The sequence below is a fragment of the Polypterus senegalus genome, chromosome 13 (assembly GCF_016835505.1).
Source record: "Polypterus senegalus isolate Bchr_013 chromosome 13, ASM1683550v1, whole genome shotgun sequence".
Lineage (NCBI taxonomy): Eukaryota > Metazoa > Chordata > Cladistia > Polypteriformes > Polypteridae > Polypterus > Polypterus senegalus.
In genome coordinates, this window is record NC_053166.1 from 149,999,602 (window position 1) to 150,022,955 (window position 23,354).

At 43.6% G+C, this 23,354-nt stretch overlaps 1 protein-coding gene across 5 annotated transcripts in view; it reads left to right on the plus strand.

Annotated features, from left to right (window-relative positions):
- The window catches only part of sept12 (septin 12), a 226,079-nt gene that overhangs the window by 105,147 nt on the left and 97,578 nt on the right, over positions 1-23,354 (plus strand). The window contains exon 1 of one of the 5 annotated variants that reach the window (XM_039776525.1): positions 20,011-20,537. The exons of 3 other annotated variants lie outside the window; for them this stretch is intronic. In XM_039776525.1, the coding sequence (XP_039632459.1) occupies positions 20,525-20,537 (13 nt within the window). In that variant the 5' untranslated portion in view covers positions 20,011-20,524. Of the gene's footprint in view, positions 1-20,010; positions 20,538-23,354 lie in introns of those variants that run through there. One more of the 5 variants, XM_039776529.1, reaches the window with a different exon arrangement.

Below are 23,354 nucleotides of genomic sequence, written 5' to 3' on the forward strand. Positions count from 1 at the left end.
CTATACAGGTGTACTGCTTTTGGTAAAACAGAGCCCCAGTAATGTTTCCTGATACACTTCTCCTGAATAATTCATTAGCTGAAATAATTAATTAGCTGAAAGTACTCACCTAAAATATAACATAAAACAGAACTGTTTACAGCAATATATACAGTACATCTATCTATTATATAAAAAAATCTTGGGTCGAGACGTGATCATCTCGGAGAGACACTTTAAAGTCCTGCGAGACTTCTTGTACTTCACGCCCTACTTACAAACTTACTGACATTTTAACGTCCCACGAAATATATCTATATATATATACTGTATATATATATGTATATAGTAGGGGCTCGGATGTCACGTCTCTGTTGTGAATGGGGGCTGAACTCACGCTAAGGAGATGCGGTCGGATCTTCTGCTGGCTTGCTGCTGCCGTGCTGCGTGCTCTGCTTGTCTCACTGTGCGTTGATCATTTAAAAGCCTGTACAGCAGCTGTCCTTTGTATCACTTCCTTGTTTCGTGGGACGTTAAAGTGTCTCAGAGAAAATCACGTATCATTTCCTTACAAGATTTTTTTTATATATATATATATATATATATATATATATATATATATATATATATATAATATACACACAAACATATATATTGGTGTTCTGTATGTATACTACATCTCAGTTCTCTATATACTCTCCTCATATACAGCGTAGATAGGAAGAGAGTTCTGAGATGTTTCAAAATTTATTTCTGTCTGTGAAGTGTTTGGCTCATACAATACAGGTATACATGAATGGAAACAATGATATCCACTGAAATGTATTCATAAATGTAAACAGTTACACATGTACAGTATGCACTGAGTGGTGTTTTGCAGATACCTGCATACAGACCTCCATTCAAACCAAGGAGGGTATGCACATATACTGTATACCCTGATGACCACCTTCCATTGTACTCCAGATGCTGGCATGTACACAGATGCTCAAAGATGTTCTTGACTTGTATAGCATGTACTTCCACGTGACTTGCATGCCCACATGGGTGAGCTGATTCATTGAATGTCAGATGAAGTCATTTGGTCTTAGATCCCCTGGAATGAGCGCCCAACACTATGTTCAACTGCAGAATCTTATACAATTACATTAAATGAAATTCTACTTAAATGTGTTGTTGGAGGGCAGCATGGTGATGCAGTGGTAGCACTGCTGCCTTGCAGTAAGGAGACCTGGGTTCGTTTCCCAGGTCCTCCATGTGTGGAGTTTCTCCCCTTGTCTGCGTGGGTTTCCGCCGGGTGCTCCAGTTTCCTCCCACAGTCTAAAGATATGCGGGTTAGGTGCTTTGTCGATCCTAAATTGTTCCTAGTGTGGGGTGGGTGTGTGTGTGTGCCCCGGTGGGCTGGCGCCCTGCCCAGGGTTTGTTCCTGCCTTGTGCCCTGTGCTGGCTGGGAGTGGCTCCAGCAGACCCCCGTGACCCTGTGTTAGGATATAGCGGTTTGGGAAATGACTGACTGACGGACTGCATTGTTGGTTGTCCCGGCACATGAGAGTAGTGACTTGTAACATGTGGGTCAGATTTGGACGTAAGAATTTTACTGTACTCTGTATGTGTGACAATAGAAGTACTGCAGTCACTCGCACACATACAACCACACCTGGTCTTGCCACTCATTAACCTTTAGATTTGTTTGTTGCTCAAAAAAAAATCTTTCTTTCTTTCTAAAAAATGTCTAACAAAGTCTCCTCATTAAAGTATTTTACCACATGCATGGGTCCCCACAGTGTCGTTGTCTCCATTTTTCCTATCAATGCGGAGGGCACTCTCACAAATTTGTCCCGCAGGCCAAACAGCAGTTAGAAACTCCCCCCCACACCTCGCGCCCCTGTCCGCCCTCCCCCACACACACGTGCACACTCACACAAACACCCAGTGGAAAGATGATGTATATGCTGGGTCCTTTCCAGTTGTTGCTGGGGACCCTGAGGAAATGCAGGTCAGATAGCAGATGTGCTCTCTTCTAAGTAAACAAAGTGGGAAGTGAAGAGCTTGGCAGAGCGAGAGTGCGGAGCCGAGAGGGAAATGCTGGGGGATTGTAAAGTTTGTGTGTTGGACCCAAGGTGTGGATTGTTTTCAAGTTGCCATCTCTTTGTGGGATAATAGTCCGAAATCAGCATTAAATACAATATTACTGGTCTAATACGGTGCTTGAAGTGGGGAAAAAAATAAGTGCCAGCGTTCGCCTTCTGGACTTGTTGGTATCAACGTCAGCCGATATTAGCAAATCATCCTAAATTTGATGCTGATGTTCACCATGTCCTGTATGTTTCTTAAATGAAGGTGCACAAATTCCTGTTTGTCAAATTAAAATCTTGTCTGTAGCTTTGGTATGTGATGCCATCAACAAAACCCCCCATGCAATTAGGAGCTCTGAAGAAGCTGCAGCTTTGTCACCCTTTTTTGTAGCCAACACAGTCTAACAGAGCAAGAGATGGGCAAAGTACCACCAGCAGGCGTAACGGCAGAGGAGAGTGTATGGGAAACCAAACGGAGGATGTGGTGCACTCTGGGTAATGACACTTGTAAGGTATATACAGTATATATATATTTTTTATTGCTAAAGAGAGACACAAACCCCTTCCAGGACATCTAATAGTCATGACCAGGTTGGACCAGGTACATTCGGCTCGAAAGTGTATACAGATGTTTGTTAAAAACAAAGCGCAACAGTGCAGAAGACTGGACTTCTTAAACATTGTGCCTGTAACACCAATGTACTTAAATGTAAATAAATAAAATCCATTTAAATTCAGCCTGGCGCGTCTTCCTTTCCCATTCAGTTCACACTGCAGGTCTTGCTGCCGGGCTGAGATACCAACAGACAGCCATTTTGTTCTCCTCCTGACCGCCATCCATAAGTTGGCCCACTATGTCCACCTTGCCATGTAAAGTATGCCTGGGAGTCCTTGAAACGAAACCCCCGGCTCCTCCAGACTATTCAGCAGGAGACTATCTAACCTCAGAGCACCATTTCTCCCGCTCCCTCACCATCTCGTTGGCTCACGCTCCAAAATTCTGCCTTTGCTGTTTCTCGTTCCTCGGTTTTTTCACCATGATCCCCTTCTAGCTACTTTCTGGTGGGTACTTTCTTGGTGGGCTAACAAGGAACGGCACGTGTCTGCATGAGAATCTACCCATCAACACCCTGGAGCTGCTAGTTCATGATGCCACATTCACCTACGCCCACCCGCAGCGTGAGCACACTGTTTTTAACTAAAAACTAACTAGCTCACTGCCACAGACCCTAAATGCGTTTTACCATAAGGTGAAGATAGGGATGTAAATCAAAAGTTCTGTCTTCGGACTCGGCACCCGCCTGACCTCTGCGGCCCCACTAAACAGCTGCCACCGGAGTGCTGTGAACAATTCTGTTGTCTACGATATATTCACCACCTAACAGCTCATGTGTGTTGAGTTATACTGGCACAAGATGGCTGCCATGGCATCATCCAGGTGGGTGCTACACATCAGTGATGGTTGAAGTGGCTCTCCGTTCGTTATGAAAAGCGTTCTGAGTAATGAGAAAAAGCGTTACATAAATGGAAAAAAGTATTATTATTATTGTTATTATGTTGATATTAAAGAAACCTAAAGAGAGGAACATCATTATAGATCTTGGTCACACTTGTCTTTAAAATAAATGGGCAGCATTGGAGGGAAGCCATTCACCTTTGAGGATGATTGCCAGCAAGTCCAAGATCCAATGTCCAGGCTAATTTGCCCACCACGTCCTCATCCTCTCTCTAATCACCCCCTGTCTCTAATTGGCTAACTGTCTCATACCCTTTCACCACTTAACAGCTAATGTGTGGTGAGTGTCGTGGCGCACAAATGGCTGCCGTCGCATCATCCAGGTGGGTGCTACACATTGGCGGTGAATGAAGAGGCTCCCCACTTACTACGTATAGCACTTTGAATAGTGAGAAAAAGTGCTATATAAATGTAAAGAATTATTATTATTATTATTATGCCTCTCTATTATAATAAAAAAATCCTGGGATGAGACGAGACTTTTTAGCATGGGACGAGATGAGACTTTTTCAGAGAGAAACTTTCACGTCCCACGAGATGAGACTTTGTGCCAAGAGATATAACCACGCCCGGGGCCGGAAATAAAAGACAAAGAGTAGATGACAAAGGAGAATGTCGTAAAGAGGTTAAAAATGTTGGCGTGATACACATGCAGAGTAGGTTAGAGATAATGAAAGTACTAAAATTCGAAAGTCTCAAAAAAATGATAGTAAAGATCGCATTAGCGCTAACAAACAGAAATTATTACTATGTGAAATAATGGAACAGTGAAAAGAGATTGAATATGTTGTTCGGATTTAAACTTTAAGTCGGAGACTTGTAGATCGTCTAATTCGTGTTGTCATCAGGGAAAGGAGCGTTTCTTCCCAATGAAAAGGCGTATCCGCGAAAATTAAAAGATTTGCTGTTTGGTGAAAGTGAAATCCACATATGCGAGTGGCAGAGACGCAAAATGGCCCCCTAGTTGATATTAAAGAAACCAAATCACCTGAAGTTCCCTAAAGAGGGGAACGTCATTGTTGGACTTGGTCACACTAATCCTTACGATCAATGGGCAGCATTGGAGGGAAGCCATTCAGGCTTTGAGGATAATTGCCTGCAAGTCTAAGATCCGATGTCCAGATTAATTTGCCCACCACGTCGTCATTCATTCTGCCCTCCCACCTTAAATCATTACCTGTACCTAATTGGCCATCTGTCTCCTACCCTTTCACCACTTAACAGCTAATGTGTGTTGAGTGTCGTGGTGCACAAATGGCTGCCATCGCATCATACAGGTGGGTGCTACACATTGGCAGTGGTTGAAGAGGCTCTCACTATGTAAAGAGCTTTGAGCAGTGAGAAAAAATGCTATATAAATGTAAAGGATCCATCCATCCATCCATTCATTGTCTAACCTGCTGAATCCGAATACAGGGTCACGGGGGTCTGCTGGAGCCAATCCCAGCCAACACAGGGCACAAGGCAGGAACCATTATTATTATTATTATTATTCTTCATGTAAGGCGTAGGCTCTGGTCTGCCACTCGTGGTCCGTGGACACATACATATTGCATTCCAACTGCACAACAAGAACTGCTGGGATGGGCGTTTGAGAGTTCACGGGGGATCTCCCCATCTTATCGTTTCGAAGTGATCATGACTTCACAGGATGGTTGGGGAGGAAGGTGAGAGTGGTATGGGGATTATTGCTCCCTATGTGGTGCATATAAATAAAGAATTATTATTATTATATGACATGACAAGCTTTACACACCTAGATTTGGGGCTTGTTTGCCATTCTTCTCAGCAGATCCTCTCAAGCCATTGGTGGACAGCGGTGGCTCCCCACTCTCTATAATAAGGCACTTTGAGTTATGAGAACGCTATATAAATGTATAACTATAAATGTAAAGAATTCTTCTTCTTCGTATTAAATCCTTTCCAGATTTTCAGCCTTCCAGGTGGGCTTTTCTCACCGGCAGCCCGCGCCTCTAATCTTCCACCAGGGAGATTAAACGGGTTGCGAGTGAACTCTTGGAGTCGTAACAAAAGGCGCTGACTCTCTATCTCTGGTTCACTGCATCTACTCCTTTCCTGGTTTTTTTTTTTTGCCATCTCCTCCTAAATCATTGTTTTCCTGCACCCATGATAATAAATGTGTGTACCGCCTGTCACAAAAAACCAACCATCCGTGTGAACAAACCTATTAATTCATATGGGCGCTGAAAAAACAACAGCAGGCGACTGCGGTGAACCTGCGGTGAACCTGGTGAACATCTCAAAGGCACCCTTCCTTTTGCAGGAAATGGAAAGGACAGAAGAGTCCATTTACGGTTCATGCGGGCCCGTTTTTGACTTGGACTCATCTTTGTTTTTAATGGTGGGTGGAAGGCGTTGCTTTTAGTTTCACCATCTTTGGTCAGTCTGGTGGGGCGTGAAGTTGTCAAAATAATTCAATCTGACATGAGCTTGGGATTAACTGTATCTAGGTTGCTCATTGAAGTCTGTTAATCAGTGGAAAAATAAGCATGCAACACGTTGGTATGTTAAATATGTTACATGTATGTATTATTTTTAGACAGATAGAAGAAGAAGAAGAAGCACTACTGTATATAAGAGATAGTTAGAAGGTGCACACATAAAGCCGCCACACACTTTTCAAAAGACTATGGTGCAGATGTTTCATAGTGTGACTTGCCAGTGGACACAGGGAATGAGACCAGTGGATCGAGACTGCGACTTTAAAACGAGTTCATCAAGAACACGGGGACACAGTTGGACACTTGTTAAGGGTAAATTTCACACAAACATTAGGAAGTTTTCTTCACACAGAGAACCACAGACACTTGGAATAAGTGACCAAGTAGTGTGGTAGATGGCAGGAGTTTAGGGAGCTTGATGTTCTTTTAGAAGAACTAGGGGGCTCTACCCCCTGATTGCTTTGCTCACCAACCCCTGGGCAGGCGCTACACGCTAGCCACTTTGCGATTCTGCCGCTCGCATATGGGAATGCAGATGTACAATTTAAACAGATTGTTATTTTCATGAGAATTGTTACATATTGTCAGGGATGCCAGGGGCTTTGACCCTCTTCCGGTCCCTCACGGCGTCCCGGCCGGGTCGTTGCCCCTGGCATCCCTGACAATATACAATACAATACAATACAATACAGTTTATTTTTGTATAGCCCAAAATCACACAGGAAGTGCCGCAATGGGCTTTAACAGGCCCTGCCTCTTGACAGCCCCCCAGCCTTGACTCTCTGAGAAGACAAGGAACCCCCCCCTCAAAAAAAATGGAAGAATCCTTGGGAAAGGCAGTTCAAGAGAGACCCTTTCCAGGTAGGTTGGGCGTGCAGTGGGTGTCAAAAGTAGGGGGTCAATACAATACAATACACAGAACAGAACAATTCCTTAAGACAGCATAATAATAAAAATTTTAGAAGTACGGTTTAACAGTAGATGATATGACATAATTAGGTTTGGATATTTTTAGAATCCTGGAGACCTCATCCATCTAGCTGCCTCCCCATTTGGCCATGCCACGGCTGAAACGTTGCTCCGATGAAAGGACCCCTCTTTCCCATGATTCCTGTGATCCTCCATCAGGGATGACTTTACCTTAGGCAGGCAAAACAACTTGGCAGGTGGGCCGTGGCACCAATTGCCACATTTGGGTACCGAGAAAAGAAACAGAATAGGTGAGGGTTAGTATTCAAATATAATTATCATAATAGACAATATATACATAAACAATAATAAACAATAATATACATAATAGAAGTAACTATTTTACATTACAGTGGGTAATTAACCATAGTTACAAATAGTAAAACGTAATAATTTGATTGTGAATTAGGTTTCATGTTGCGTTAGAGGTATTCGTTGCGTTATACGTTTTCATTCTGTTTGGATTTGAGAATAACACGCAAATACTTTTTAAACTTACACTTTTACTGTAAAACTTCAGTAAAAATACTTTTTTGAATTCAATTTTCGTCAATATCGCGTTGAATTTTGACTCCGTGTTTGGACTTGCATCGTGACAACACAATGTGTAACTGCCCGTGAGTGAATTTCGTTTCTTTCTCTCTAATAAATAAACTGGCTTTTTCAAATGTTTGTCTCTGTAATTTATTAATTGTCTTTGCAAAAGCTATTCCAACAGGAAGCTGTAAACGTTTTAATACGAATGGCATATCAAAATCTCCTTTGGTGTCTAATGTTATCCCCTGAAAATGTACTACATTACCTTTCTTGGATACATCCTTCATTCTACACTAATTAGGCTGGTAGAAGACCGGACGGTGTTAACGGTTGTAGATATTCTTCGTGATATTGTAAGTTGATGTTTTCATCTTCCGCACCATCACCACCAACTGTTTCAGCATAGTAGTCTATCGATAAGCATTTAACCAATTTGCTGTGTAACCGATCGACAATTTTCGTGTTAATTCGTTTGACTTCATTGTTTCTCCGTGCTACGACTGCCTGTGTACTTATTTCTTCTGTTGATAACCCTTTGGGATGAAATTCTTCAATAAGGTTTGGACATAATAAGTCTTCTTTTATTGGGAACTTAAAGTGAGGAAAACATAAAAATTTACAAGAGCCGACAGAGTATGAACTGTGTCTGACAAAAGCATTCAAACAAATGAGAAGTGAGAGGACTGTGTGCATGGTTGAATATGGTTGAAAGGAAAAACATCATGGCAATATTCTCTTCTCACGGGACTTGAAAAAAATCTTTTCTAAAAAGTCACGTCTCGTCTCCTAAAAAATCTTGTTGCATCGAAATATATATATATATATGTGGCGCAGTGGTAGTGCTGCTGCTTTGCAGTAAGGAGAATGTGGAAGATTGTGGGTTCGCTTCACTGTTCCTCCCTGTTTGGATAGCGCTTTGAGCACTGAGAAAAAGTGCTATATAAATGTAATGAATTATTATTATTATTATTATATATATATACTGCTCAAAAGAATTAAAGGAACACTTTTTAATCAGAGTATAGCATAAAGTCAATAAAACATATGGGATATTAATCTGGTCAGTTAAGTAACAGAGGGGGTTGTTAATCAGTTTCAGCTGCTGTGGTGTTAATGAAATTAACAACAGATGCACTAGAGGGGCAACAATGAGATGACCCCCAAAACAGGAATGGTTTAACAGGTGGAGGCCACTGACATTTTTCCCTCCTCATCTTTTCTGACTGTTTCTTCACTAGTTTTGCATTTGGCTACAGTCAGTGTCACTACTGGTAGCATGAGGCGATACCTGGACCCTACAGAGGTTGCACAGGTAGTCCAACTTCTCCAGGATGGCACATCAATACGTGTCATTGCCAGAAGGTTTGCTGTGTCTCCCTGCACAGTCTCAAGGGCATGGAGGAGATTCTAGGAGACAAGCAGTTACTCTAGGAGAGCTGGAGAGGGCCATAGAAGGTCCATAACCCATCAGCAGGACCAGTATCTGCTCCTTTGGGCAAGGAGGAACAGGATGAGCACTGCCAGAGCCCTACAAAATGACCTCCAGCAGGCCACTGGTGTGAATGTCTCTGACCAAACAACCAGAAAGACTTCATGAGGGTGACCCAAGGGCCCCATGTCCTCTAATGGGCCCTGAGCTCACTGCCCAGCAGCATGCAGCTCGATTGGCATTCGCTATAGAATACCAGAATTGGCAGATGCACCACTGGTGTCCTGTGCTTTTTACAGATGAGAGCAGGTTCACCCTGAGCACGTGACAGAAGTGAAAGGGTCTGGAGAAGCCATGGAGAACATTATGCTGCCTGTAACATCATTCAGCATGAGCAGTTTGGTGGTGGGTTAATGATTGTCTGGGGAGGCATATCCATGGAGGGTCACACAGACCGCTACAGGCTTGACAAAGGCACCTTGGCTGCCATTAGGTATCAGGATGAAATCCTTGGACCCATTGTCAGACCCTATGCTGGTACAGTGGCTCCTGGTGCACGACAATTCCTGGCCTCATGTGGTGAGAGTATGCAGGCAGTTCCTGGAGGATGAAGGAATTGATACCATTGACTGGCCACCACACTTTCCTGACCTAAATCCAATAGAACACCTCTGGGACATTATGTTTTGGTCCATCCAATGCCACCAGGTTGCACCTCAGACTGTCCAGCAGCTCAGTGATGCCCTGGTCCAGATCTGGGAGGAGATCCCCCACAACACCATCTGTCATCTCATTAGAAGCATGCACCGATGTTGTCAGGCATGTATACAAGAACACAGGGGCCATACAAAGTGCTGCGTACAATTTGGAGTTGCTGCAATTAAATTTTGGCAAAATGGACTAGCCTGCCACATCATTTTTTCACTCTGATTTTTGGGGCGTCTTTGAATTCAGGGCTCTGTAGGTTGATCATTTTCATTTCCATCAAGCGATGTGGCATCCTTTCGTTCCTAACACATTACCCAGTCTATATCAGTATAGATATCCAGGAGGATTTCTTTTTCCCATTGAGATCTGATGTGTTTTCAAAGTGTTCCTTTAATTTTTTTGAGCAGTTTATATATACTAAAAACGTAAACATTTATAATATCTGACAAGAGCATTCACACAAATGAGAGTTGAGAGGGCCGTGTGCGAGGCTGAATATGATTGAGTGTTGGGCGTGACTTGGAAAAAAATCTCATGGCCAAAGTCTCGTCTCGCGGGACTTGAAATTATCTCTTTGAAAAAATCTCATCTCGGAATTTCCTTTTATAACAGAGAGATTAATCGGACAGGACTGGTCAGCTTTGTTGGCCTGTTCTCATCTTGATTGGTCTAATGTCCTATTGTCCATGCTGATTTTCTTGTCTTGGATTCACTGTTTCCTCCTTCTTCTCAATTTCTTCCCTTGCTTTGGTACAGGTTTCTGTGGGGCTCATTCTCAATTAGCACCCTCAGTTGAGACTTAACATTACCTGTCATCTTATACTGTATACAGCCATGGTGTCACCGCCCAACACGACCCAGAAATCTGTTGGCTTAAAGTCCTCAATGCTGGTGTGTCATTGTGAAGGATGTGCAGCAATGACCATCAGTTTTGTCTTCATTCTCTTGGATGGCCGTTTAAAACTTGGCGAGCGAAAAAGCCATCGATATCAAATGGAATGAAGCGGCAGTCATCGCAAACCGATTGAACTTTTTGCTAAAAGCTTCCTACCCAATGCACCAAATGGAGCAGGAGCGGTTACATTTAATTCAAAGTGAAGTCTCTCCTCCGCTGCTGCCTGTCTTCTTAATCAGCTTGTTGATTTGGTGGGCCTCACTTGAGGTGAAGTTACTGGCCCAGCACAACAGTGGCAATCACAAAGTTAACAAGAACATCATATTGGGACAGCTTAGCTCTGAATTAAAACAAAAGGGCTTGATGGACTGGATGGTCGCCTCTTGTTTGTCAAATTTCTTATGTAAAGGACGTCACTGCTGCATTAAAGAACACCATCCATCCATCCATCCATCCTTCCATCTTCAAAACCTGCTCTATCCTGAGCAGGGTCACGGGGGATCCCCGATCCTATCCCATCAAGATTAGGGTTGCAGCCTCCTAACTAAAAGAGTCTGCTTTGTGCTTTGTTCTGTAGCTCTGCTTGTAACTGATGAGGACCCCCAAACTTGTAGCAGTGCACCACCACCTCATCTACTCTCAGAATAGTGAAATGTACCTCCTGCTAGTGTTTTTTTTTTTTTTACATTTTCAATTTTTTTTTTAATATTCTGCATTTTTTTACACTTAAATATTATTTCTTTGTTTTTACCTTCTTTGAGAAATTTCAGTCTTGGCTTCCTTCTATTCTTTTTTGTCAGCACTCTGTCAAAGCACTGTGCCATCTCCTTGTCTTGACTATGAGTTCAAACTATCATTTGAGAGTATGGTATCTTTGCACCCCTAACACCCTCTTAGAATAAAAAATATTGCTTTCAAAAAGAAGCAGTTCATCTTTGACCCACTAGAGGGCAGACTACTCTGAGAGCTGCACAGCCCAGTAATTGTCTTGGGTGGCCACAAGTTTAACTATCTGAAGTTATGAAATTCAAACAACGAGAGGTGTGACAGAAAATGTGAGCTTCACGTAGTCAGCCTGAATGTTGTGTCCTTTAAGTGAACTGAACAGAATGGATTTGCTATTTGTGTGTTGAGAAGGGAGCCGCAACACCATCTCTGCATTCCTGGCAAGTCAAATCACCACCCAAAGTGTTCACCTACGCAAATGAATTTTTTAAAAACACACAACTAGTTTTTGGGCCTAAAAGCCCACAGATTCTTCATTTTCTTTGCATTTTGTCAAAGAAAATCATATTGTGCCCATAGGCTGCATGGTGGTGTAGTGATTAGTGCTGCTGCATCATACCACTCCTGGTCCAAGTCCTGTGCCTGATAGATGTCTGTGTGTGTCATTGCCATATCCTGTGCTGGTCTTCATTTGTGGCACTCTGATTATTCCTCCCGTGTTCCTAAAAATGTAAGAGTTATATGTCAGCTGGGGTTCCTCCCCTGGCTGGGGAGCAAGTCTTTGTTTTATGTCAGTTTCGAATCATTGAGGCATGATCATGTTACTTTTGTTGACTGTCTGCATTGTTTTCTATGCCTGTGCTATGCTCCATGTGTTTTGTGGGTGGGTGGGTCCCCGAAGAGGCGGGGTTACCTGCCAATCACTGCAAGGAACTGCCCTCTGCCCTATGAATTCAGATGGCCTTCTGCAGTTCTTGGTGCCTCATTTTGATGTCATTTAGGAGTGGTGAGCTCTTATGCTTTATGGGAATTTCATGTGCTTGGTGGTTTTACTGGATTTTTGACATTTCACTCTGTGTTTCTGCTACTCTTGAGACTTTTGTTCATGCTGGATTGCCTTGCTGGCATCTCTTTTTTGTCTTTTTGTGCTTCACTGTTTAACAGAGCCTTTGAAAATAAATCTTTTATTTTCTTAATATTCTTCGTATCCCTTTTTGAGTCTGGCCAGGGTTTTTGTCGGGACTTTCCCCTCTAGTGGGAAATATTGGAAGTGCTATTAAGACTTACATGCTTTGGGACTGCCACTCATAACAGTATCATAGATTGCTAATTAAAATTAGCCCTTCATAATTGTGAATTTGGCCAACCAACCCAGTGAATGAACTCAAAGCTGCCATAATAGGCTAAAACACCACCCCCAACCCTGAACTGGGTTAAGTGGGTTTCAGAATGTTATGTTATATTATGGTATGTTATAGTAAATTCAGAAAGAATTCAGTTTTAAGAACAACACTCAAATGAAGTTGAATTGAAAGTGCTGAAGTCCACCAATATAATGATAAAGTCGAATATGAATTTTGAATATGTAGGCACCATGTTCATAGGGAGGGTAGTACAGGGCATCACTAATAGGAGTGTTTGGAAATGTTGTAAAGGCGATTTAAAGTTGACTTAATTAAAGTAAAAAAGTGGCAAAAGGGTTGCTATGAAAGCCAAAAATTAGCACTGACTTATTAGACAGTAGATTTTAATAAATGTACACCTTAAAAAAACAGAAGTTAGTAATTACTTATAGTGGCTGAAAAGCACCATCTTTTGTTGATTAGCTTTTATCACATTCTAAAAAAAAAAAAATGGGATTCACTTTGTTCCATCATGGTTTAGCTCCATCCCGTAATTTGTGGTATTGTGTATTTATTTCTTCACTATCTGTGGGTTGAAATCTAAATAATCTATGTAGACCCCAGTATTACCATTTTCAGTGCACTTTCTTTTTGCAGTGTATTTTGTTATGCACGTAATAAAGTGCATTGCATGTGTCATTCCAACAGATGGCGCAGCCCAAATATTTGTGGCAATAAAATGTATTACTACAAGTGTTTGTCATGCACCATCTCTTGGAATGACAAATACAATGCATTTTATTACTACAAATGTCTGTGATGCACCATCTGTTGGAATGTCAAATACAATGTGTTTTATCACTACAAATGTCTGTGATGTGCCATCTGTTGGAATGACAAATGCTGTATGTCTCTGGGGTATGCCATTTGGTGAGTGGCAAATGCAATGCATTTTATTACTGTAAGTGTTTGTGATGCACCATCACTTGGAATGACAAATACAATACATTTTATTACTACAAATGTCTGTGATGCGCCATCTATTAGAAAGACAGATGTAGTGCATTTTGTTGCTACAAATATTTGTGATGTGCAATCTGTTGGAATGACAAAGGCAATGCTTTTTATTACAACAAATGTTTGTGATGCCCCATTTGTTGGAATGTCAAATACAATGTGTTTTATCACTACAAATGTCTGTGATGCACCATCTGTTAGAATGACAGGTGCAGTTCATTTTATTGCTACAAATGTTTGTGATACGCCGCCATCAGTTGGAATGACAAATGCAGTTCATTTTATTACAACAAATGTTTGTGATGCGGCATCTGTTGGAATGACAAATGCTGTATGTCTCTGGGGTATGCCATTTGGTGAGTGGCAAATGCAATGCATTTTATTACTGTGTTTGTGATGCACCATCTGTTGGAATGACAGAGACATGGCAGCTAGATAGGCACGCAGAAGCTTAGACACACAGACACTCATCCTTTTGCTAAGGTGGATTTATTTTTTTGATAAATTCCTTTTGCTTATTTCAGAAAGCGGCTAATGCTGGTTGTTGATTGGGAAGTTAAAAGGGATATACAGGTAGACAACAGCATTGTCTCTTTCGAAAGTGGAAGGCTGTGCATTTCAACATTATTGTTAAGTTTGGTATACTTCATAAAATATAGTGCATGCTTGACCAAGTGTATAATGGTGGGCCGAATGTCGTGGCGTAGATGATGTGAAATAGGGCACCCTAAGAGGTCGTGACTGGCAGCACAACATGAGCCACTTTTGGACTTGTACTTTTCTCAGAAAATGGTCTAAATGAAGATAAAGGGAGGGAAAGTGTCATTTTGTAAAAGTTAATCTGGCTAAACACAACAGACGACGAGAGAGAAAGATAAACCATATAAGATAAAAACCGTAATCCAATGAGGCACTGAAACTGTTATAGAGTGGCTGAGGAAACAAAAACCGTAGGAGCCACTATCTTTGAAGACGTTCTGTTAAAACGGTGTTGGTGTAGATGAAGCCATCCGCCGTAGAGTGCGCTAGAAATTGTAGTCTTCGTGTTGGCATTGCCACAAGGTTGGTGAAGAAATGAATATCTGGGGGTTATAAGGATTAAATACATTTGGCGCTGGATCAATTACATGAATCTGACTGGTCGAGAAACTGCATCATTTTACAGATGTTATTTGTGAAGCCAAACTGTAATCTTTCACTGGCATGCCAGTACAGGCTAAAACTAGGCCTGGGCCAGGGCCGGGTCCGGGGGTCCCAAACTCAGTTTTACAGTCTGTGGTTGGGCGTAGGGATGTTTGTGTGTTAAATAAATCCTGTAGTTTTGCAAGTCTTGTCTGTATTTGTGGGCATTAAAAGTATTTGCTTAAGCATTTCAATTGAGCGGGGTGGCACGGTGGCAAGGTGGTAGCACTGCTGCCTTGCAGTAAGGAGGCCTGGGTTTGATGTTCTCCCCATGTCTGCGTGGGTTTTCCTCCCACAGTCCAAAGACATGCAGGTTAGGTGAATTGGCGATCCTAAATTGTCCCTATTGTGTGCTTGGTGTTTTTGTGTGTGTGTGTGCCCTGTGACGGGCTGGTGCCCTGCCCGGGGTTTGTTCCTGCCTTGTGCAATGTGTGCAGGCTGGGATTGGCTCCAGCGGACCCCCATGACCCTTAGTTGGGATATAATGGGTTGGATAATGACTGACTGATTTCATTTGAGCAGGTAGGTGTGTGAGAAGTTATTGAAGCTGTCAGAGGTTGTGTGATGTTTGCTTTTCTTTTTGTTTTCTCCTAAACTTATTTGAAGACGTATGCAGTCTGTCGGGTGGGGTGGAGAGAATCATCAACTATAAATACCAAGAGGTGCTCTCCTGGATGTAAACAATAAGGAGCTGTTGATACTTTGCTTGTGTTTTAAATTGTCCTTGTTCTTCATGTGGAGGTTCAGGCTGTTTGCTTTGGTATGTGTGGCACTGTGTTGCTGCCATGTCGTTTATTGCTTGTCTTTCGTCGTCAATGAAGAAGCTCCTGCTGTGAGGTTAGCTGTGACAGTGTGTGTCAGTTTGTTTGCGGATGTAGATATATATGTGACTTTCCTGTCGATGTCGCCGGGGTACAGAACACGTCAGGAATGCCACAAGCCCAAGCCTCCATTCTGTTTGTGTAGAGCCTTTCATTTCCTCATGGCAACGTCATTAGTGGTCATGAGAAGGAATCAAAGCAAGATTTTGAGGCCACCGTGAGCCAGAAATGCAAATCATGGACAGCATAAGCGGTCAACTGAGACCAAAATCAGGCTTCAAAAGCCAGCGGTGACCGAGTTTTTATGTGATTCACAGACATCACCTATAATTTTATGTATGGATTAATATAAACCAATCAGCCACAAGTTTAAAACCGCCTGCCTAATATTGTGTAGGTCCCTCTTGTGCCACCAAAATAGTTCTGTCCCATCCAGGCATGGACTCCACAAGACCTCTGAGGGTCTCCTGTGGTATCTGACACTAGAATGTTACCAGCAGACCCTTTAAGTCCTATAAGTTGCGAGGTGGGGCTTCCATGGATTGGCCTTGTTTTTGTCCCACAGATCAGGGCTGTCTTAGTGCATGGGCACATTGGGCATTTACCCGGGGGCCCCACGTTTTTTCTGATGTCTATGAATGTTTTTGTTTTGCTATCAAAACAGGGACCCCAATGCTCTGCTTTGCCCCGGGGGCCTATGATGCTGTTAAGATGCCCAAACGAATTGAGATCTGGGGATTTTGGAGGCCAAGCCAACACCTTGAACTCTTCCTTATGTTCCTAAAGCCATTCCTGAACAATTTTTGCAGGGTGGCAGGGTGCTGTATCCTGCTGAAAAAGGCCACTCCCACCAGAATATACCAATGCCATGGTCTGCTACAGTCTGTAGGTAGGTGATACATGCCAAAGTAACATCCACTGGAAGGCCAGGACCCAAGGTACCCCAGCAGAACATTGCCCACAGCATCGTACTGCCTCCCATGCTGCATCCTACTGCCATCATTTCCCCAGCTAAACGACACACCTGCATCCGGCCATCCACATGTTCTAAAAGAACACATGATTGATTCATCAGACCAGGTCACCTTCTGCCACTGCTCCAAGGTCCAGTTCTGACACTCACATGCCCAATGCAGGTGGTGGACAGGGGTCAGCATGGGCACTCTCACCAGTCTGTGGCTACTCAGCAAGCTGTGATCCACTGTGTTCTGACAATCTTTCTCTCATGGCCAGCATTAAGATTTTCAGTAATTTATGCTATAGTAGCTCTTCTGTGGTATCAGACCATATGGCTTTGCATTCTCTCCCCATGCACATCTACGAGCCTTGAGTGCCCATGACCACTGCATACCAGGAATACCCCACAAGACCTGCCATTTTGGAGATGCTCTGACCCAATAGTCTAGCCATCACCATTTGGCCCTTGTGAAAGTCGCTCAGATCCTTAACGCTTACTCAGTCTTTCTGCTTCCAACACATCACCTGACTGTTCACTTGCTGTCTTAACATATCCCACCTCTTGACAGGTGCCACAATGAGATCAACTACACACACACACGCACCCAGCTGTCCACATGATGTGCTTGCCTTCTCTCCCCATGGACATCTACAAGTCTTGGGTCACCCATGACCCTGTTGTGAGTTCACTGGTTGTCCTTCATTGGACCACTTTTGGTAGGTACTAACCACTGTATACCAGGAACAACCCAAAGAGCTGCCATTTTAGAGATGCTCTGACCCAATAGTCTATCCATCACCATTTGGCCCTTGCGAAAGTTGCTGAGATCCTTGACGCTTGCCCAGTTTCCCTTCTTCCAACACATCACCTTCAAGAACTGACTGTTCACTTGCTGTCTTAACATATCCTACCCAAGACTGGTGCCATAATGAGATCATCAACTACACACACAACTGGCCATGCACATGATGGGCTTGCCTCTGATCCCCACGTGCATCAATGAGCCTTGGGCACCCATGATGTTGTCGTTGGCTTACTGGTTGTCCTTCCTTGGACCACTTTTGGTAGGCACTAACCACCGTATACCAGGGATACCCCACAAGACCTGCCATTTTGGAGATGCTGTGACCCAATAGTCTAGCCATCACCATTTGGCCCTTGTGAAAGTCGCTCAGATCCTTAACACTTACCCAGTTTTTCTGCTTCCAACACATCACCTTCAAGAACTGACTGTTCACTTGCTGTCTTAACATGGCCCACCTCTTGACAGGTTCCATAATGAGATCATCAACCACACACACAACCGGCCTTGCACATGATGGGCTTGTCTTCTCTCCCCACGTGCACCCATGACCCTATCACCAGTTCACCGGTTGTCCTTCCTTGGACCTCCTTTGGTAGGCACTAACCACTGCATACCAGGAATACCCCACAAGACCTGCCATTTTGGAGATGCTCTGACCCAATAGTCTAGCCATCACCATTTGGCCCTTGTGAAAGTCGCTCAGATCCTTAACGCTTACTCAGTCTTCCTGCTTCCAACACATCACCTGACTGTTCACTTGCTGTCTTAGCATATCCCACCTCTTAACAGGTGTCATAATGAGATCAACTACACACACACGCACCCAGCTGTTCACATGATGTGCTTGCCTTCTCTTCCCATGGACATCTACAAGTCTTGGGTCACCCATGACCCTGTTGTGAGTTCACTGGTTGTCCTTCATTGGACCACTTTTGGTAGGTACTAACCACTGTATACCAGGAACACCCCACAAGACCTGCCATTTTGGAGATGCTCTGACCCAATAGTCTATCCATCACCATTTGGCCCTTGTTAAAGTTGCTCAGATCCTTAACGCTTGCCCAGTTTCCCTTCCAACACATCACCTTCAAGAACTGACTGTTCACTTGCTGTCTTAACATATCCCACCCAAGACTGGTGCCATAATGAGATCATCAACTACACACACACAACTGGCCGTGCACATGACGGGCTTGCCTCTGATCCCCAAGTACATCAATGAGCCTTGAGCACCCATGACTCTGTTGGTGGCTTACCGGTTGTCCTTCCTTGGACCACTTTTGCTAGGCACTAACCACCGTATACCAGGGATACCCCACAAGACCTGCCATTTTGGTGACCCAATAGTCTAGCCATCACAATTTGGCCCTTGTGAAAGTCGCTCAGATACTTAACGGTCACCTAGTTTCCCTTCTTCCAACACATCCCCTGACTGTTCACTTGCCGTCTAACAAATCCCACCCTTGGACAGTTGCCAAAATGAGATCATCAAGGTGATGCACTTCACCTGTCGGTGGTTTGAACGTTGTGGCTGCTTGGTGTAAATGATAGTAGTTACAGAATAAACAGAGAACAAAGATACATCACAAAGGAATGTAGACAAAGGAAACCCTGGCTAAAACGTAACAATCATGGCAATGTGTTGTACTGTATGTTAGTAGGACATGCAAGTTGAGAATTTCCTGGTACTCTGAACACACCACAATACCATTACTCCCACTACTAAGATATGAAGAGAAGCAGTCCCGGTTGTGAATATGTGGTGAGGTTTGGTTGCACTGTGGCTGGATGAGGATCAGGCTGGTGGTGAACTTTGGGGTTGGCGGGGGTTAAGCTCCCTCGACAGTCACTGCATCCTGTGCTGTGCTCCTAAAGCTTTTAAATTGCTGGGCTGAATGGCCTGTTCTTGTCACAGATTTTCTAATGTTCTAAATCGGTCCGTTAGAGAAGTGTGGAAAATGCACTAGAAGAAAAAAAAAAAGAAAAAACAAAAAAAAACAAAAAAACGAGTACTTCTCCTATAAACAACAAGTTTACACAAGAAATCCATCTGATCCGACTTGCATGTCACTTGCCAATGAAACATGAAGTTTCAGGGCCCCCACAAGGGAAGGGTGTTGTTTAGCTCTGGAGTTCACTTCTGTTCTAAACACACACACACACACACGCACACCCACACACCGCCAGCTGTAAATGGCTGCACATTCTGCCATTGGTACCTAAAGACGTTGGGTAACTTCAGAGGCACGTGGATTCACACGTGGTGCAAGAAGAGCTCTGTTCTCGATTTTCTCATTTAAAAACCAGGAAAGCCCAGCAACTGGATGAAAGAAAAGCCTTTATGTTAATTCCAGGAAGCCCTCCCAGGACTCTGTGTGTGTGTGTGAGTTCCTTTGAGTCACGCATTGTGTCTGTGCGTTTGCATGTGCCTATGCACGTGTGTCTCTGCTCTTTCATTTGTGTAGCTCTATCACTCTGTGTGTGTGTGTGTGTGTGTGTGGCACCTTTGGATGTGACTTTTATTTTGTGTGATCCTGTGTATGCACCTCTATATACAGTATATGTGTGTCTGCGTGTACACTTATGAAGACTCTGAGGTTTAGCGTTCCTCTGACACCTGTGGGTGTGTGACTAAGTCCACTTTGTGAGGCCACAGCCTTGTCACTGTTTTGTCATTTCCATATTACGTCACTGCATCCTCTGCATGCACTGCTCCCTGTGGGACTAGTTGCCTTTTGTTCATTTCTCTGTGCACACTCAACGTCTTCTGTTCCTGAGTACATATAGTTTGTGAATGACTGCGTATTGCTGCTGTGTCCGTTACGCTGCCCCCCAGGCTTCCTCTCTGGGACAAACGGCATTGCAGGCTGCCGTGCTCTTCCTGCCACCTCCCTCCCTCCCTCCCTCCCTCTCATGCTCTTTCTTTCTCTCTCTCTCTCTCCCCCCCTCCCTCCGCCTTTCCGATCTGAGCGCACATCTAAGGAACAACTCTCTTCACGGACCTTTGCACGACTTTCTGCTCTTCCCAGTTTGACAGACCAGAATTCCTAGGATTTTGGAATAAGCGTGGAGGTGCGGCGACAGACAAGCCTGCCTTGTCGGATGAGTGAGATGGGTGAGGAGTGCGCACTGCTGGCGTTCCTTTTTTTGAGTTCAGATCTTGGACATGCCAGTTGCGCTGTTTCGGGATGTGATCTGAGAAAGGCTGCCGCTCTGTGCTGTTCTGTTTGCTTTTACTTTTTTCTTCTTTAATGGCTGTACTAATCTAATATTGGAGTGATATTCAATGAATGAATCTCTAGATGATCGCCTCTGATGGTCACCAATTGTCACAGAATTCCAGAAGGGATGTCTGTTGCTTCCACTGATCATTTATGTTTTGAAGGAATGGGAATATAGGGGGCCCTGCCACGCTGCTTCCCAAACGGCAAGTTCTCCCTTTTGGTCATTTGTGGCTGGCAGCTCTTCCAAAGTGGTTTCAGGATGACACGAGCACTCCAGAACAATTGCTAACTTGATGCGCTAAATTAAGGTTATTAGTATAATGTCTGTAATGGGATAGGTGGTCATCCAGTTGATAGTTGTGTAGGGCTGGAACGATAGAGCCATTAGGATTATTTCACTTTGGGAAAGTCTCTCTAGGTTTGTACCCAATCCACCCTCTTGCTCAAAGGTGACGTGATTGCCCTCACTACTAACATGTTAGTTTCTCTTGTGTTTACCTCTGTCTCTCATTGTCTGTTCCATACTGGACTACAATCTGTATATTAGGACAGGTCTCAGCTCGGGACATTTGTTGCATTGATGTTGTCACTTAATAACATACATTTTGTTATTTAGTGCTTAACTCCTGGTTTTGGTTAGGGTTAGGGAAGGGAGTGGAGAGCAAGTGCCCTCTGTGTGTGAGCCATGGCCTGGCATGACAGGGATCGTCAGGAGTTTGATTTGCAAATTAATTTTAATTTCTGGTCATACTGTAGAACTAATGTCTTCACTAATTAGGTGTCCTAATAATATGATTAATATAACAACTGCATCACACGATTGGACCCTTACTGTATATAGTATTTTCTTGATGAAAGCGGTATGCTCACCACACATTAGCTATTAGGTGTGGAAAGGATGAGAAATATAGCCAACCAATAAGGGATTTATGGTGATTACAGGGGGTCAGAATGGACAAGGTCATGGACATTGGGGTACACCCTACTATTTCTGAAGGATGCCCAAGGATCATTCATCATGTCAAAAGGCGGGGCCTGTTAAAGCCCATTGTGGCACTTCTTGTGTGACTTTGGGCTATACAAAAAATAAATTGTATTGCATTGTATTTATGACCACAGAGAGTCTGGACCTTACATTTACAATACATCTCATCTAAAGGACTTGCGCCATTATTACAGCACAATGTGCCCATCACTGAACTGGGCAGTGGAATCCACACACCAGAGCACAGGGTTAGCGCCCCCTGGTGGCCTCACCAATATCTCTTCCAGCAGCAACCCAAGCTTTTCCTAGTGGGTCTTCCATGCAAGTACTGGCCAGGCCTGAACAGGCTTAGTTTCAGTTGGATGTGCAGGTGGTAGGACTGCTAAGAAGATTTAGAGACACACATGCCATGGCCTGAACATACACTAGAATCAGTCAGTCATTGTCTAACCCGCTATATCCTAACACAGGATCACGGGGTCTACTGGAGCCAATCCCAGCTGGGACAGGGCGCAAGGCAGGTTACAAACCTGGGCAGGGCACACACTAGGGACAATTTAGGATCACCAATGCACCTAACCTCCATGTCTTTGGACTGTGGTAAGAAACGGGAGCACCCGGAGGAAACCCACGCAGACACGGGAAGAACATGCAAACTCCATGCAGGGAGGACCCGGGAAGCAAACTCACTGTCCCACCATGCTGCCCTACACTAGAATAACTAAAAGAAAATTTAAAAAGAAAGAAAACTGCTGACTTGGCAGTCTCAGTCCCAGTGAGGCATCATGCAAGTACATTGCTACTGGTATGCAGGAGCCTCCATTGTTTTTTTGGACACACGTCTGCTGAATAATCCATTGGCTGAAAGTCCTCAGTGTTTCACAGAGAGGATGTGCAGCATTGTTCATAATGGCACTCAGTTTTTTTTTTTTTTTTTTAATTCTGTCGTCCTCTGCTACCTCCAGGTGGTCCAGAGTGTGTACCATAACCGAGCCTGCCCTTTTAATTAGCTTGATGATTTGGTGGGCCTCTCTTGAGGTGATGTTAAAAGCCCAAAACAACACAGCGTACAAAATCACACCAGGCAGAGTTGTGGGAGATGTGAAGGTATATCATTACGCACATTAAAGGAATGAAGTCTCCTAAGGAAGCAGAGCCTACTCTGCTCTTTCTTTTATGTGCTCTGAGGCCACTTCAGCTGGTCACAGAATGTGGACCCTCCGAATACTTGTAGGAGTGTGAGCCAGGGCCTCACACTTCCTCTTTCATCGCGTCACCAAAACCAAACTGACCAATCACACCAAAGCTAAACTGACCAATCAGACTGCTCAGAGAGAGAGTGGACACACAGATATTCTTATTATTGTGCACATCTTCAGATTTATTATATCAGAAGATGTGCACAAACACCTACATATTTATGCATTGGTAGAAATTAATATTCATTACATTTGTGTGTATATGTGCTTCTATAGGCTCCTTTGTGTTTTGTTACTTTTTAGTATATAGTTAACACTAATGCTGTTTTACATATTTTGCATGGTGGGTCCGTGGTTGGCACTCCAGTCTTGGCCCAGTCACTGTCTGCATGCACTTTATACATCTCTCCATAACTATGCAGGTTTTCTCCAAGTACTCCACACATCAAAGTCTGGATGTGTATGTGAATGGGCTATGTGAAAGATCAGAGCTCTACCCAAGCCAGGTTTTCTGTCTTGTGCCC